At 36.4% G+C, this 15901-nt stretch overlaps 1 protein-coding gene across 1 annotated transcript in view; it reads right to left on the reverse strand.

Annotated features, from left to right (window-relative positions):
- The window catches only part of COL5A2 (collagen type V alpha 2 chain), a 104718-nt gene that overhangs the window by 34914 nt on the left and 53903 nt on the right, over positions 1-15901 (reverse strand). Inside the window, exons 3-14 of the mRNA XM_015867838.3 lie at positions 14607-14620; positions 13432-13464; positions 12632-12664; positions 11974-12027; positions 8384-8494; positions 6997-7074; positions 5397-5441; positions 4848-4901; positions 4194-4247; positions 2855-2908; positions 1607-1660; positions 820-873 (exon numbers count right to left, since the gene is read on the reverse strand). Coding sequence (XP_015723324.2) covers positions 820-873; positions 1607-1660; positions 2855-2908; positions 4194-4247; positions 4848-4901; positions 5397-5441; positions 6997-7074; positions 8384-8494; positions 11974-12027; positions 12632-12664; positions 13432-13464; positions 14607-14620 — 638 coding nt within the window. The remainder of the gene's footprint in view (positions 1-819; positions 874-1606; positions 1661-2854; positions 2909-4193; positions 4248-4847; positions 4902-5396; positions 5442-6996; positions 7075-8383; positions 8495-11973; positions 12028-12631; positions 12665-13431; positions 13465-14606; positions 14621-15901) is intronic.

Below are 15901 nucleotides of genomic sequence, written 5' to 3' on the forward strand. Positions count from 1 at the left end.
GAGCACTAATTAAGGAATAAAAGCTTGAAAATAGGTTTCTAGGCTTTATAAAAATAACTTATAATCTCTCTTGAAAGCACTGGCAGCAGCTCACTATCCTGCTTTGAGCTGAAACAGCAGGGGTGCTACAGAACCAGAGTATTCTCAAGAGAAATAGTTAGCTGAAAAAAATTTGCATTGATAAAATGTTTTCTTTCCATTTCAACATCTGTTTCCTTTAAGTCAATCTTGTTTAAACCTAGTAAGGTAAATTAAGAGAGGAACATCAGACCTTCACTGTGCATTGCTTTATTATATACACTATACAAAATAATAGAAAATTGTTTTTACTGTCTGTTACAAGTCACTTGTTTGGTCTGTGCTTATCGAAGGGAACTCATACAGAAGTAACACAATGATGCCTCAACCAGCTCACACAACACCAACATGGACCAAGTGGCCAAGTGGCAACGCGTGTGGGCTAACAGAATTGAGCATCTTCAATATTACATAGGTGTCACAGACAGGCAACAGATTCACCTTGGGAAACTCCAAGTCAAACTGTGACCAACACCAACTCAACTGATTTTGGTTTTTTTCTTTTCTTTTTTTTTTTTTGTAAAAAGCCCAGATGTGTAATTTCATAATAGTTAATACTGTTGGAGCACAGAGTAAAAATGGACAACTCCACATAGCCTTCCCAGAAAAATACATTAACTGCAAGCAAGCAGCACCAACAGAAGTGGGTACAAAGCTTTATTCTATAATCTACTGACTTGCATTACTCTGACTTTACACAAAACACTGTTAATGGTTTAACTGTTTAGGCCACAAAAATACCTTTGCTCCAGCAGCTCCAATTTCACCTTTTGGACCATCAAGACCTTTTAACCCCTGTAAGAGTTATAAAAATCTGGTGAAATTATATTTCTATACACATACACACACGTGCACACACAGCATTTCCACTATTAAAATAATTCAAAGCCAGAACCTCAAGAATGGTCTCCAGTCAGCAAGAATGAAAAAGAGAGAAAAAAAACAGAAGGAAAAAATTATGGAAAAAGTTATTAAACATTTCCTAAATGGAAACTGTACGAGGTGTATTTCCCTGGATTAATTTTCCTTTAAAAAATAAAAATTAAAAAAAATAAATATATTCTAGAACAACAAGGAATAGGCTCTGAGCAATAGGAAACCTATTTATTTCTCCCTGAAGTAAAGCTCTGGCCAGAAAACTTGCTAGTTTGTAATCACCCCATCTTGCAAACATATCCACCTCCCAGGTTCCCCACCCTAATGGAAGACTTGCCAATTGAGTGAGAGAACTGTCAGCTTTGTGCCTCCTGAAGCTTGGCAGGGCTCATGCAAGCTCCTTCCAGATTCCCAGAACATTTGAAAGTAAAGAGAAGAAAGCAGAAAAGAACACAACTGAGGTCAGCTTAATGGGGAATAGAGCTGAATTTCTACAAGGCCCTCTCTCTCTCTAATGGCAGCGGTTCTGCTATTGTTGGCAGGACTAACAGTGTAGTCAAATTCACCACAAATACAAAACCAGCTGAATGTCTTTACTCTGAAAGCGTCTTGAAACATCATCAATAAGGAAGGGGCAGACCATGTTTCTTACCCTGTGACCCTTGAGACCTGGAAGACCTGGAGCACCAGGAAAGCCTCGAGGCCCCTAGGAAGAGAAAAGGGAAAAGAAAACAAACAAACACACCAAGTAAAACACAACTGATTTCCGCAGATTAGACTAGTTACAACACTGCAAACAGGAAAGATGTTCTTTTTAATGAGCAATAATGTTCCAAAAACTCCTTCACCATAGTGGCTTGATACAGCATGGTACAGCATTTAAAAAGGTCAGAGAAAAAAAAAGGTAACTTCCTATGAAGCTAGATGATGCCAACATTATGTGCATTTTCACGGATACTGACACTTCTTCCAGACTTTCATTAGAGGTTTTAAATACAGAACATGCCTAACAGCGTGCACTATTCTAAAAGCTTATAATGATAATGATTTTGAGTAAGAAATGAAACAGCTTAATCTGAACAGAATACTTCATAGACTACATTAGCAGCTTACAAAACACTGTCTTTGATCCATTAAATTTTGAAGGAAGGCTTAGGAGATATTGCTGCCTCAGTAAAAGATCATTTCTCTCTTGAAGAAATTTTATCTCCTATTGCTAAAAATTTTAACTGGCAAAAAACTGCATGCTTGAGGGAAAAGGAGGAAGTTTAAGAGATGATGTGTATCAGGCAGCTTCTTGAATTTATCTGTCTCCTTTTCAGCCACACTACAGCTCCCTTCCAGGTATAGAAACATGACCAATACAGGTCGAATATAACATTATCACATTATATGTGATGGTAAAATGGCTTATCAGAAATAACAGCTTTCTTTTATTTCTAGAGTGAACCACAATGAGCATCCTCTGCAGTACAAGTACCTATTACTTGGTAATACTTCAATCATGTTTACATACTGAAAATGTCTAACAGCATTTTTGATAACCTTCATGATACCATCACTTCTCCCCCTGCCTCTCAAACCTGAAAGAACACTGCCACCTTAACCTGACATCATTTTATTCTATAATATATATGATTGCAAATAACAGTGTGTTACTGGGAACTGTACAACTTGCAGGTACTGTCATCTGCTTCATGCTTATTTCATATCTAAAATAATGCTCAGGATTAACTGAGAAAACTGTTGAAATACCTGTTTGTTTCTTAGCAATTACACTTATCTGGGTTGTTAGAGTTAGGTGATACGTAATGGAATGGGCAAGTTTTGCACCCATGAAAACAGATGATGATGACATAATTATGGCCATTTGCTAAAATGCAAATACTTATGCTCTTACTGGAGATCCGGGAAATCCAGGCTCACCAGACTGTCCTGGTCTACCGGGTTCACCCTAAAAGGAAAAAGAAAAAAAAAAAAAAAAAAAAAGATAGATGAAAACAGCAAACAAAATTCAGTTTTGTCACCTCTACCTTCCAATCAAATAAATACATAGCACAAAATGTCAGTAACATAAAGCAAGCACACACGTGCAGCTCAGCATCACCAGGTGGCGCTGCGAGATGGCGTGCCTGCGAATTTAGAAGCAGGCAGCCTTCGGCCATCTCTGTACTGACAGTCGCATCATTTTGATTGTCCTTAGGAACAGAAATCATAAACTAACTGCATCACAGCTTGTTTCTTCTCAAATTCTATTGTAAAATGAGTGTAATTTAATCCTACATCAGTCTGTCATTGACCATTTTCTCCACAAAGCAGTATAATAAAGACTGAAAATCTAGCACACAATCAAATAGTCATCATACATATCAAGTACTTGACATACATCTAGGACATCAGACCGTAAAAATATGATAAGCTTGAGAAAAGTCATTTCTGCACAAAGAGACAAGAAAACACAACACAGATACAATTAAAGAAACCCACACAAACAGTGGAAATGGAGGAAACTCCTCAAGTAGAATTGATAATTAGTTTCATGGCACTGAGAATAAACTATTTTCACAGATTCTTACAATGTCTTCTATGGTTTAATGGGAAAGCAACCATTACCATGGTAATTTCTATACTAAAACATCTGGCATCTCCAGCTTTCAATTCACCTGGCAGTTACAGTTTGCCACTCAGATGAATTCAACATGCTTTGCAAACAGAATGCATGTCCAATGGAAAATCCCCAGCTTACTATTGTGAGGTACTGTATACATTTTTTCATATGCATGTATTTCACACGTAATATAAACATACATCTAAATAACCACTAAATCAATTATGGATATAATAAATCACTTATTTAAGTTTTCTAATAGTAAAGTGTTATGCTTTATAGCCAGGTGCATGTTACTGTTACAGTTCTTCTAGCTCATTGCATGATTCCAAGGAGAGAAGGGGCTGCAATTTGCCCTTCAATTTCAAGACAGACATTTTAGTGAAGAACTGGCTGAGAAAAGGCATAATAAAATGACAGTGCTTTGGGTATCGTGGTAACGTAATGAGAAGAAAGGAAGGTCTTGAACAGAATAACACTGCTATTGTTATGACAAGAGAAGTATGATTACGAAAAGGAAATAGAAAAGATGTAGCTGCGGCAGACACATCTGCTGATTAGTCATTCCTTAAAAGAAGCCAATATTTGTTTTATTAGAAATAAAACAAAATACGAGCAATAACAAACTTACATCTTCACCAGGTTTGCCTGGAGGCCCTTCTGGTCCACGAGAACCAACTGGACCCTAAGGAATAAACAGATTTGTTGAGAAGTCAATCCAATCGCTAAAATAGCTGTTTGCTTTATTTGAATGCCTTGTTTCACAATAAAACAGTTGTAGAAAAAGGATGATTATATGCCTAAGCACGATTGCTATATTTTGTGGTGCTTTAACCATTCTTCCCCTAATAAGGCTGCATTAAGTTAAAATGTGTATATATAGTATAAAAACGTAGGATGGATTCTTCAAGAAAAAGCAAACCAAAAATCAGTTACTGTTCTCAGTCTGTCTCTCACTTTTACTTTTGAGTCATTATATCACTTCCAAAAGATGAATATTTTCATCTACCTTTAAGTGCTATCCTACCAGCTATGGTGTTACTAGTGGTTAACTGTCCTCAGGTCTGTGGTGGCAAAGTAAAAAATGATTGTTTATAGTATCTTTCAGATACAAAATAATACAAATTCACTGGTCCCCAAAAGCATGCTTTGAACACCACAGTTCTTTACTTAAGTATTCACTACCTAGCTTTGCTTGAGACAGCAGGAAAAAAGATCTCTAAAGGAGGTGTACTAAACCGTTTGTTACTTTGTTGTTTAAGTGTTTGTACTTAAACAGTCTTACCATAGGTCCTGGATCTCCAGGTTCACCAGGAGGGCCTGTGGGGCCAGCACCACCCTATAATTGATGAGACATGACTACAGTTACATATACTATAAAGCAAAAATAAAAAGATATTAACTAAAATTCTGGATGAGGAAAACAACAGAATATGGGACAGTCTGGATTTTACTTCATAAAGAATAAGATGAGCAAAAGGCAAGTGCTAAGATACCTCAACCCTTACAGAAGCCCTGAGCCATAAAGAAGTCCCTTAAGACATTAACATAGTGCTAATGGCAAAATCACAAATGAATAAATGTGATTTTCACTCCCTCATTACAAGATGTGTGTTGGGTCAAAGCCTTGTTAAGGATGTGACAAACTGTAGAGTCTATAGATCTGAAGTGAAAATTAAGGGAATTACATTTAGGTTCACTTCAAGGACACATTCAGCAATGCTTGAGACAAATACATCTCAGAGTGGGATTCTCTTCTACACGTGCAAGTAACTACGTGCTCCAGCATGTTGTTTGGCCAAGTGTTTTAAAACCCCCAAGATGAAACACTTACTTGTTTTCCTTGGAGACCTTGAGGACCTCTTGGACCAACCGGACCCTATCAAAATAATACAATGTTACACACGGATGTACATACTTCCCAAAGTAACCATCATCCTTAGGAGACAGCAAAATTGCCTGGTAATGACCTCCTAGTTCACATTTCTAGGGTCAAACTCTCTGAAAAGCTTTTAAGTTATGAAATGCAAATAAAGCACATCAAATGAAAATCTTCAGACTCAAAAGCCATAGCAGCATAATTCATTAGCCACTGAAAAAAAATGGGCTTGGGAAGTCACACCTACAAGTACATAACTTTACTAGAAAAATTTAAGACTACATCTATAGTTAGGAGGAAATAGTTTTTCCCTTCAATTGAATGTGATTATTTAGATTTACTACTGGAAACAATAATAAAAAAAATTTACACTGCTATTCTCAGCCAGGAGCAGAAACAAGCAGAAATGAAAGGATATATTTTTATGCATCACACAAAACAGGTTCCTAATGGTTGTTGTTTGTTACTGAAAAACATAGATTTGCCCTTAAAAAGTTCCATGGTATTTTTAAAACAGTCTTATGTTTAATGGCAACCTGTAACATAAAGTAAAAATAAAAACTCCTTTCACAAAAAGATTATTTTACTTACAGCAAGACAAAAAGTATGAAGCAGACAATGACTTCCATTTTGACAGACACAAGATTCCTCCTTAACACAATTCATTATTCTTTAGGAATTTTATATTGCATTTAAGCCCTTTTTTCAAACAAAATTTAGAAAAGAAAAAAAAAAAAAGCAGCAGGTTCACTGAATAACAGTTACTGAGTTTTACTGAGAACCTTTCAAACAGTGTTAAAACTGAGTTCTAACTGGTGAGGGCTTGGATGGATATGATGCACGCAGGCAAATTCATTGACAGGGCAGTCAATGCAGGACTGTTTCCTCAAGAATTTTTGCTAAAAATGACAGGAAAAAAAAAGTCAGCAATACCTTCAAGAAATCACAACATGATAAATGTATGTAGCAAAAAGAGATAATATTAAAAACAACCCAAACAGACAGTTTAGGGTGGTGTAATGGCTTTCACAGATGACTAAAACATTTCCATGTTACCAGTAAGTTCCCATTGCACTGAAAACGAAGGGCATACCTAAACAGGGAGGGAAAACCAGACTCACTGTAGAAAAATAACACCTGTCTTAAAATAATAAACTCACGGCTGGTTTCAGAAATACCCTTTCAAATTGCTACCAAGAATAAGTATCTTCGATGGCACAACATGAAAAAAATACCTCCGAACTTGCACATTTGTTTACTCAGCTTCATACCATACCTGACACTCTCCAGTATCTTTGCAGTGACTCAGTAAATGAGGAAACGATGCACTGCTTTTTCACATACCCTAATAGCTGTTGAATTTCACAAGGAATAAGGAAGACAAAAAGCTGGATAACGGGAGAGACAATTGAACATCTTCTCATTGTCTTCAGATACCATTAAAAGCTTCACTAGAAAACTCTGTATGTTTAATTTCTAAAGCCACAGGAATTTGAAGAGGATGGATGCTACTGTTGTTTTTTGTACATGCACTCCATGGCTGATCTGGTCTTACCACTGCACCAGGCATCAATCCCATCTGACTACCAAGTCCAGATTTTTCATCCAGTCCTGCCATCTGAGCCGCAAATGGCTGAAAAAATAAGAGGGGTGATTTGAGTTGTCAATCATGTTGATTCACAAAGCAAAATTCTACTTAACGTCTTCATCGCTTACAGTGGCTTTGCAGCACTATGAGTAAATTCTTGTTCCAAACATTAAAATTATTTATCGTTTTACCTATTTGAAGTGCCTTAAGGCATCTAAGGCCAGTCAAATGCATCAAATTACCTGCTTTCTATTCTGACTCTACACTCACTTTAATTAAAAAAAAAAAAAAAAAAAGAATATGACCTAAAAACAGAAAAGCTTCCAAATAAAGTAATTACGTTTCTTTCACCATTCTCAAGTTTAAATCACACTTGAACCTCACGTGCATTACTTCTTTATTTCTTCTAAGACTGCTTGGTTTTCACTTCCTGTGCCTCAAGCCGAAAACTATCTGAAGGCAAACAGAAATATGCAATCATAAAATCAGCTACATTAGACTGCATTCTGTGGTTTTAACAGATTCCTCCATGCTGAAGAGATTTACTGAAACTGCCAGATTTGGGCCCATTCAGAAAGTTGTTTTAGCCAAGAAAAGCTTCCTGAACTTCCAGGCTGTTGGCCTAAGTGATATTCCTTCTTACTGCAGAATAATTACTGTTTTCAGCAATATTGCAGGAACAATAGATCAAGAAACAGAGCAGGTACCTTTCAGATAGAAACAAATATGTAACTGAATGTCCCTTAGAAATTCAGATATCTACATCATTGTCAGTCGTCATTGGTCTTCCACAAAATTTAGGGAAGAAGTAAAATCTTGCAGAATATTTTGTCCCTGTGTAGGGTTGCTTAGTATTGTTTTCCACAAATAATTCCTGATTAATCATCAAAGTGTAGGTCTGAACAATTTCAGCAAGAAGTAGACTTAACCACATTTTAATTGTCCCTATAGTTTATTTTCTTATTTATAGTCAATCCTACTTTTTCTTTGCTGTACTACTTCTTTGGCATATCAGTTACCCTGCACTATTGATTTGTTCTTGCATTTAAGTCAGGTGGAATTAATGGAGCTCTATTAAGGGCTTTAGATTCGGCAACCTTGTCTTTTCTTACCAGACATATTTTTCTTTGTTAAAACATATTGTACAAGAGTCCTTTCAGAGTATTTTCACATTCAAATTATCTCAATTTTTTGCAGATCTCTCATTCCTGCTTTCCATTGTCCCCCCAAGTGGGGGACAGGAATAGTTAGGACAGCATTCTGCCTTTGCCGAAGTAAACAGAAGTTACTGTGTAGGATGTGGATCTGAACCAACATACACTTGACTTTCCATGAAAGCAAATGTAAAGCTCACCCTGCTTAGTCCATCTGGTCCTGTGTGGGTAGGATGCCCTGGAGGACCAGGGTCACCAGGCTGGCCAGGGATACCAGGCTCTCCATCGATCCCTTGAGGACCACGAGGACCCTAGAAAGAAAATAAACAATGCCAACAGAATACAACGGTATCCAGGAAAACCCTATAAACAACAAACACTCATCTTGAATAAATCTGAATCAGTAGAGGAAGAAATTTAAATAAACTACATCCACCAACACCTGTTCTTAGATCAGAAGCAGTAGTTAACATGAGTTATCAGTAAATGGCAGTAATTTCTCTCCAAAACTACTCTGGAAATTCAGGCTTCCTATCATTCTATATTAGAGTATGCTATTCCTGAAAAACTATTTGGCTTTGTGCACTGTACAGAGAGAAGATCAAGAATTTATTTCCAAAATACAGATAGCTCAGACTACTATGCACACATAAGAAACTCAGGAAATTCCACTGATTTCTGCAGCCTTCTGACATCGAGAACGGTTTAGCTCAGACTGTTGCTCAATTCCCAACACAGTCGCACTGCCAAAAATATAGAGCAAGTCCCCCGGTGTTGATGTTATTTCAAACCACAGTTCGCAGACTAGACAGGGAGGCTATTCCACTGCCCCCATTTTTATCATCCAACTTTTGATTCCTGAACATGATCTTATCTTGTATCAGAACCAAAATTAAATAAAGCAGCAGCTAATAAAAACTTGAGTAGAACAAAATCAATCGTAGTAAGAGCAGTAAAGATATTCCTCAATTCTAAATACAGACTTCGAAGTACTTGTCACTGCTGCTTTCTTCATTAAAGAAGAAGGCTGGAAAACACTGAGGGGAAAAGTCTATGCTATATAACGAGCACTTCTACTTTAAGGATCCTTACACATGAAACATTGAAAGCCTGGCTTAATGACTCATCTTTATAAACAAAATCATAATTAGACAGCTTTCTCATATTTCCAAAAGATGAGGACTGTGTTGCCTTGAAGTCTGCAACACATTGCGGTGAAATTTAGGGTCTGAACTCGTATGATTTATACATTGAAGATAAAGCATTCCCTTGGGAAAGAGCTATGTTCAAATGGTATTGGCATTAAGATTCCTGGAAACTTCCATTGAATAAGCCATTCCTTTCTCCTAATTCTCAATATATCTTTATGGTCTAAATTCCTCCATGACAACTTATCAGTGGAAAACTTTACTTATCAGATATACATACACACATACATATACTTACCACACCTGATTTGTGAAAAGCTGGTATTCTGAGACAGATGGTGCAGATTCTTGAATATTGTACAGAAACAAAAGGTTCTATCAAAAAACTTTACTATCCCATATTTCTAACAAAACAGGAAGTATAATATCTGAAGCAGAAAAATTATGACGATTTGCCTGAAGGGATTCAGCAAGCTTCTATGAAATGACTACAATTTGTCAATGCCCAAACCAAGATACCTTAACAAGATATGAAATAGTAAAATGTCTATTTTCTTTAGCTCCTGCTTAGGAAAAGAATCATGTTTTTAGTCACTAAGAGCAACACTGCAACCACCCCAGAAGCCCAGAAGTCCTTGAAGAGCATTCCTTTCTTTATAGCTGTTAACTAGCCAGTGGTATATAACAAGATCTCCTTGCACTTCAATAAGATATAGATTAAAATTAATTGATGGTATATATTTAATATGTGCATGTAGCAACCTTTCTGTTCAGCAGCTCAGCTCAAGTCAGAGAGGTTTACCAAACGCTTTAAAAATCCAGCAGAGGCCACAAGGTGGCATCGTTTAAACGCTTAGAATATTAACTATCCATTATCCATTAATTTTGGCCCACTGCTGCTGCTGGTCAGGAAATGCAGCTTACAGCAAAGCACTTCAAAACTATTTTATTTCTGCTTCAATTACTGTCTAGTGTAACAATACTGAAACAAAACATACTGATACTCCAAGCATGCTCAAGTATATTTTCTGTCTTCAAAGGTTGATTTGTATTTGTACATTGTTCATTTGTACTATCATACTCTTAAACTTCCCATCCCCAGATGCATTTTATAAATCCAAACATACTGCTGCCTTTATGTTTCTCACTATTACACAAGCAAATAACTGGAAGTAAATACTATGCTAATAGTTCTGAATTCACTGTCTATGCAAGTGTATGCTAAAACGCAGAGATGCATTGCAAGATTGAGTTCCTACTACTCACTAGTCAGTAGGAATCCACTTAGACAGACCTAAAAAAAAATATATCCAAACAAATAAAAGGCTTGGGAACGTGCTTTAGTGGCTTTGCTATTGATTTTATAGAGGGTGTCTGCAAAACGCTATCTGTTCCATTAGAACTTTTAAACAAATAATAAACAAGACGTGAGAAGTTGGTCATATTATAAACAGGAGGTGAAAGCTAACTTCCTGTTTCCCAGAAGTACAAATCCAAAACCCTGCACTAGCAGTCAATACATATCTAAAGCACTGCCCTGTGCTCTCAGATCTGCAGTCTGACATACGGTCTCACCAAAACCTTTGTCATAACACTTTCAAAGAAGCTGAGTGGTTCCTAATCCCTTGATTTCTCTTCAAAGCACTATTAATAATCCACATCAAAGGAACTCAAACCTTTCTTTCTGTGTTTGTTTTTTTAAACACAACCTTTTGGTAGTTAAAGTGTTTCCAACCATCACTTTGTAAAGACATATACAGCACAAGATCAGAATTTAAGTGTCTCATTGATAAAACTGCACACTGGGAAGACACGTCAGACATCTCTGCAAACACATTTGAGATTCCTCTACACACCACAAAATTTCACAATTACTTCATGAATTCCTTTATGCACTGTGTCAGCCATTCTAAGGTCTTAATGTTGCCTGATGTAGAGAGCAGCAGCGGCCTGGCATCTATCTCAAGAGGCAACACAGCTATTCCACATCTTTAGAAGCAGTGTTATTACCATCTATGGACAGCAGACATTCACCAGAGGAACAGCAGAAGAGAGTCAGCCTCAAGCCTATGCCTAAACCTCAGCTCTGTTATTCAAGTAAAATACTTGAAGTAGCGGCTTGCTCTATCCAGAGGGATAGGAAAACATCCACATAGAAACTTCAAGGACACAACTCTCTAAAACCTGCCTAAAACAGCTCGTCTATTGTGTCCTAGCCTTTTCAACAGGAACATGCCACCTTTGGTATTTTCAGCACTCCCATTTAGCCTTTCTGTGGTTCTCCACATGCAGACGTCTGAAATTCCCTTATGAAGTCTTTATTTCCACTGAGCAATCTCAATTATATTATTCACCAGCATACCAACATACGTAGTCAAATATTAACTCCTGCTAACCTCCTGAGCTTTGTCTGTTCTGAAACACTCCAATCCTTACAGCCCACACTGCCACTAATACACTGCAGTAATCAGTAGCCAGTAGTGAAACTATCACTTAGTCTCAATTATTATCTCAAAACACAGAGATAGCAAGACAAAACATTTTCGTTTGTTAGCTAATCCTTGGAAAACAGAAAGTTTAAAGCCATCTAACATACTGCAATTAGTCCAGCAATTAATTTCTAATACTTTATAATAACTTACCGGTCTTCCCTTAGGTCCTCGTTCTCCTCGTGGTCCTTGTGAACCAGGAGGTCCCTAAAAGAAAGTTTAGAAATACTAAATGCCTTTTAAACTAGCTAATGATCTATAAAGCTCTGTTAATATGGAAAGCCATGCATGAACAGTAATTTCTAATTTTTTCCCCCATGTGATCATTAAGAAAACAATTATGACCACTGAGCATCTCTTCTCAATTGCATTTTGCCTGAAGGGAGTAGCAACAGGATGCAGAGATCTTCAGAATGGTTTTATATCTCATGTGCTCCACAGCTTAATCTAGCACAGATTTTCTGAATGCTGGAAGCTCTCAATATTGAAATGTCCAGGTTTGAGGTGACTAAGCTCTCTGCTTATTCACAGCTGGAGAGCAGACTGCACCTCCTTTGTCCCACTAGAAAAGTATTTCTCAGCAAAAACCATGTTCAAATGACCATGGAAGAGCATGTGCTAAAAGCACACATCTATTGCTTAGGTCATGGGCTGATGCTGTACAAATTTCCATATTCTTGTTACCTCCCAAAATCCAGCAATTTTGCACACAACATCCCATAACAAGATTCCTCATTTATATCATTCTCACAACACAAAAGAGAAATGGGAGAAAGTGGAAAAAGCTATCAGCAAATTTAAGGTAACTCACTGCAGGTCCAGGGCGTCCCCGTATTCCTGAAACCTGAAGTAGGTAATATAAATAGAAGTTAACACACAATATTATGCCCATATTTCTCATGACTTACAGAAAACTATTTCTAGAAAAATAAATAGCAGTAGAGAGAATTAAGATACCAGGTAAGTTCTAAAGCTATTTGAAAATAAAGTAATTTTTACTACCTCTCTTATCCCTTTTTGCACAACTTCTATACGCTACATGAATAAAGTCTTTGGAAGCATCATCACTATTTATTTATTTATTTTTTGCAAAAAGGAAAAAAATTAAATAAAGAAATGATAATGAGATAGTTGAAGTTTATCTAGTCCTTTAATTTGTCTCCACCCAACAGGCTGGGAAGCAGCTGTCATCATCCCTGAAGGCATTTAATGTGTATGCGTAGCACTTTGGGACATGGTTTAATGAGAGACTTCAGATAACCTTAAAGAACTTCCCCAGTCTAAATGGCTCTATGATTCTCAAAAAAGATAATGATAAAGGTGTAAAGGGAGAATGTTTAGCACCAATTCTCTATTTTTAAATGCATTTTCCAAATGCTAGTATAGCACATGGCTAAACAGAACTGAAGTAAAAAAATAAAGGATTGACAGATCTCTCTCTAAGATTTGTTTTCCTCAAAATTCAACTGACAGGCTTTTACAATTTCACATATGTAAGTGTAATTCATTCAATTCCTTCCAGTGTCAGTATATATGTTTTTGTTGCATGCTTGACATTCTGAAATATACACTTCAACAGAGCTCTGATAAATGAAGAGAAAATGGACTCACGGGTGGAACTATTCCAGGTTCCCCTTTCTGCCCCTGTAAAAATTATACAATAATAATATTATTAAAATAAATAAAGAGGAAAACTGCAGATGTTAGATGACAAATGAAAGTACAACAGTAACAATTAGGCCAATTCCATCCCTGTGATTGTGAAAAACACAAAGACTTATCTAAAGATACACCTGAAACCAAATTGAAATCCCTGCAAAAGGTAACCTGTACTATTTTTAACGAGTACAGGGACTGATTAAATGAAGGTTCTAAACCAACTTCCTCTAAATCCACAAAACACTGGCTGATAAAAAAATAAACAAAAGTGATAGACTAAAACATTACCACAACCTTTTCAGTAGTAAAAAAATCCAAAAACCACATGTTCTCACTCTGCTACGTGATGATTTGATTCCTTTGAGATGCCGAACTCAACCACAGCATTCAGCTGCTATTTGTTCAAATATTAACTAGTATTACTATCATCACAGGTACAAAAAAAAAAAACAACAACAACACATGTCTATCTGTATGGAGACAGAACACAAACCAACATCACCCAGTCACAAAATGAAGGGGACTGCATTTGCCAATTTACTTATTCTTGTGCTGAGTATGTTCAATGATAAAATATACTAATTAAAATACATGATTGTCATTTGAATTACTTATAGTTTTAAGCCAACACAAGAAAGCCCAGACAAGAAGCAATAATACTTTGCACCAGAATTTAAGACAGGTCTTCTGCTCCATGTTTTAACAAATTCAACAGGAATGGCTGGTTAAAGAGTGGTTATGCTTCCTCTGTCACACACTGGGCAGCAGGCAGCTGCAAGTTCTACAGCTGCGACTTCTAATAACCTAATGGTCCCTTCACTCATTTTGTAGCACTTTTAAAGATGAGACAACCAAATTACTTAAACTGGGATTTCTTTGATATAAACATCAGGGATTTTCAGTAAGGACATTCTCTACATTAAGACCAGGATTTTTACTGTATCCCAGGATGTTTTCTAATGTAAACTCCCTACCCACTGAGGAAAAACACCAGCAGAAAAAAGATATGTTTTAATAAGAGTTTATAACTAATTTTTGTGAAGTGATCTGAAGAAATGCAAGAGATTTATTAACAGTTCTAATAGATAAAAAAAAAAAAAAAAAATGAAGAAAGAAGGAAATCTTACCTTTCTTCCTCTACCTAATAAAAAGGACAAAAGAAGAAAAGAGAATAAATTAATGCCTTTATTTCAAGAGACAGAAAGAGCTGAGTGAAGGTATTATAGATAAAGCCACACCAGATCCTGGATTTAAAAGGAGCTGGAGAAGTCCCAGGGATACACATACTCCCTTGTCTGAAGAATCAGATGCCCCCTGATCCTCAGCCTTTTTCAGCATTGCACAGTATAAGAAAAAACACTTTAGAATATCCATGGGGGGAACTCTTAGAAGCTCTTTGCACTGTCTAAAGAGCTGGCTTTATTACTTACTTGAAAACAAGCAATATTGATGAATCCATAACAAACAACTTGGTATTTTTCATAAGATAGAACTGACTGAAGGATCTTCCACACCTTTGTTAAGTTTTTGCAATATTACTTGTGCCTGGGTACAGAGCTATATAACTACACACAGACTCATAAAAATCCTTCTGATAAATATTAATGTCTTAAATTACAGTAGGGAATTCTGCAATGTTTGATAGTGTTCTTCTATCTTTTGGGTCTATCTGTTGCCCTTGGCCTAACACCTCTCAAAACACAGCAGGAGGCTCCATGTTTATTGATGCTTGACACATCTTGCTTTATTGCTCAGTTACACGTGTCTATACTACACATGATTACTTCATCCTATACTAAGTTAATCAAAATTAATCATGTCTCTCGTAAAAAAAATGCTTTAATTATTACATATAAAATTATTAAAAAAAAAATAAATGCATCAGACTCTATTAATGAATAGTTATTGCAAGGTAAGAGATTTTCTCTTGGGAAACTATTTGGAGAGATTTTTTTCATCCAAGCCTCTTCCGGAAGAAAAAATGAACTGGAAAAGATATCATCTTGAAGGTACATCACAGAAGGTACATAAAGAGTATGAATACTTCATACTGTGCTTTTTTCTCATATCTCACAAGAGAATTGTCTGTCCATCATTTTATTTTGGGGAACCACTTTAATAGTGCTCATATTTGACTACTTATAGTTACACAAAGTTTTTCAGCTATTGGAGAGGCTTGAAATTAAGCATTTTATCAAAGCACAGGCTTATATTACTGTATATCATAGCAGACTAATTTTTCAATACCACAAAAAAGAACACCACAACAATCAAAAACTATCCTCAAAACATCAGGATAGAATTCAGATCAGCCTCTTAGTTCTAAGGCCTTTTGGCTTTCTCAGATTCACAGTCAAAGGAAACTTTTCAGCATGTGAATCAAGTCAGAAACTAGTTTCTTGGTATTTATTGTCCTTGGATT

Source organism: Coturnix japonica, chromosome 7 (genome assembly GCF_054131305.1).
Source record: "Coturnix japonica strain WE chromosome 7, WE-NBRP24, whole genome shotgun sequence".
Lineage (NCBI taxonomy): Eukaryota > Metazoa > Chordata > Aves > Galliformes > Phasianidae > Coturnix > Coturnix japonica.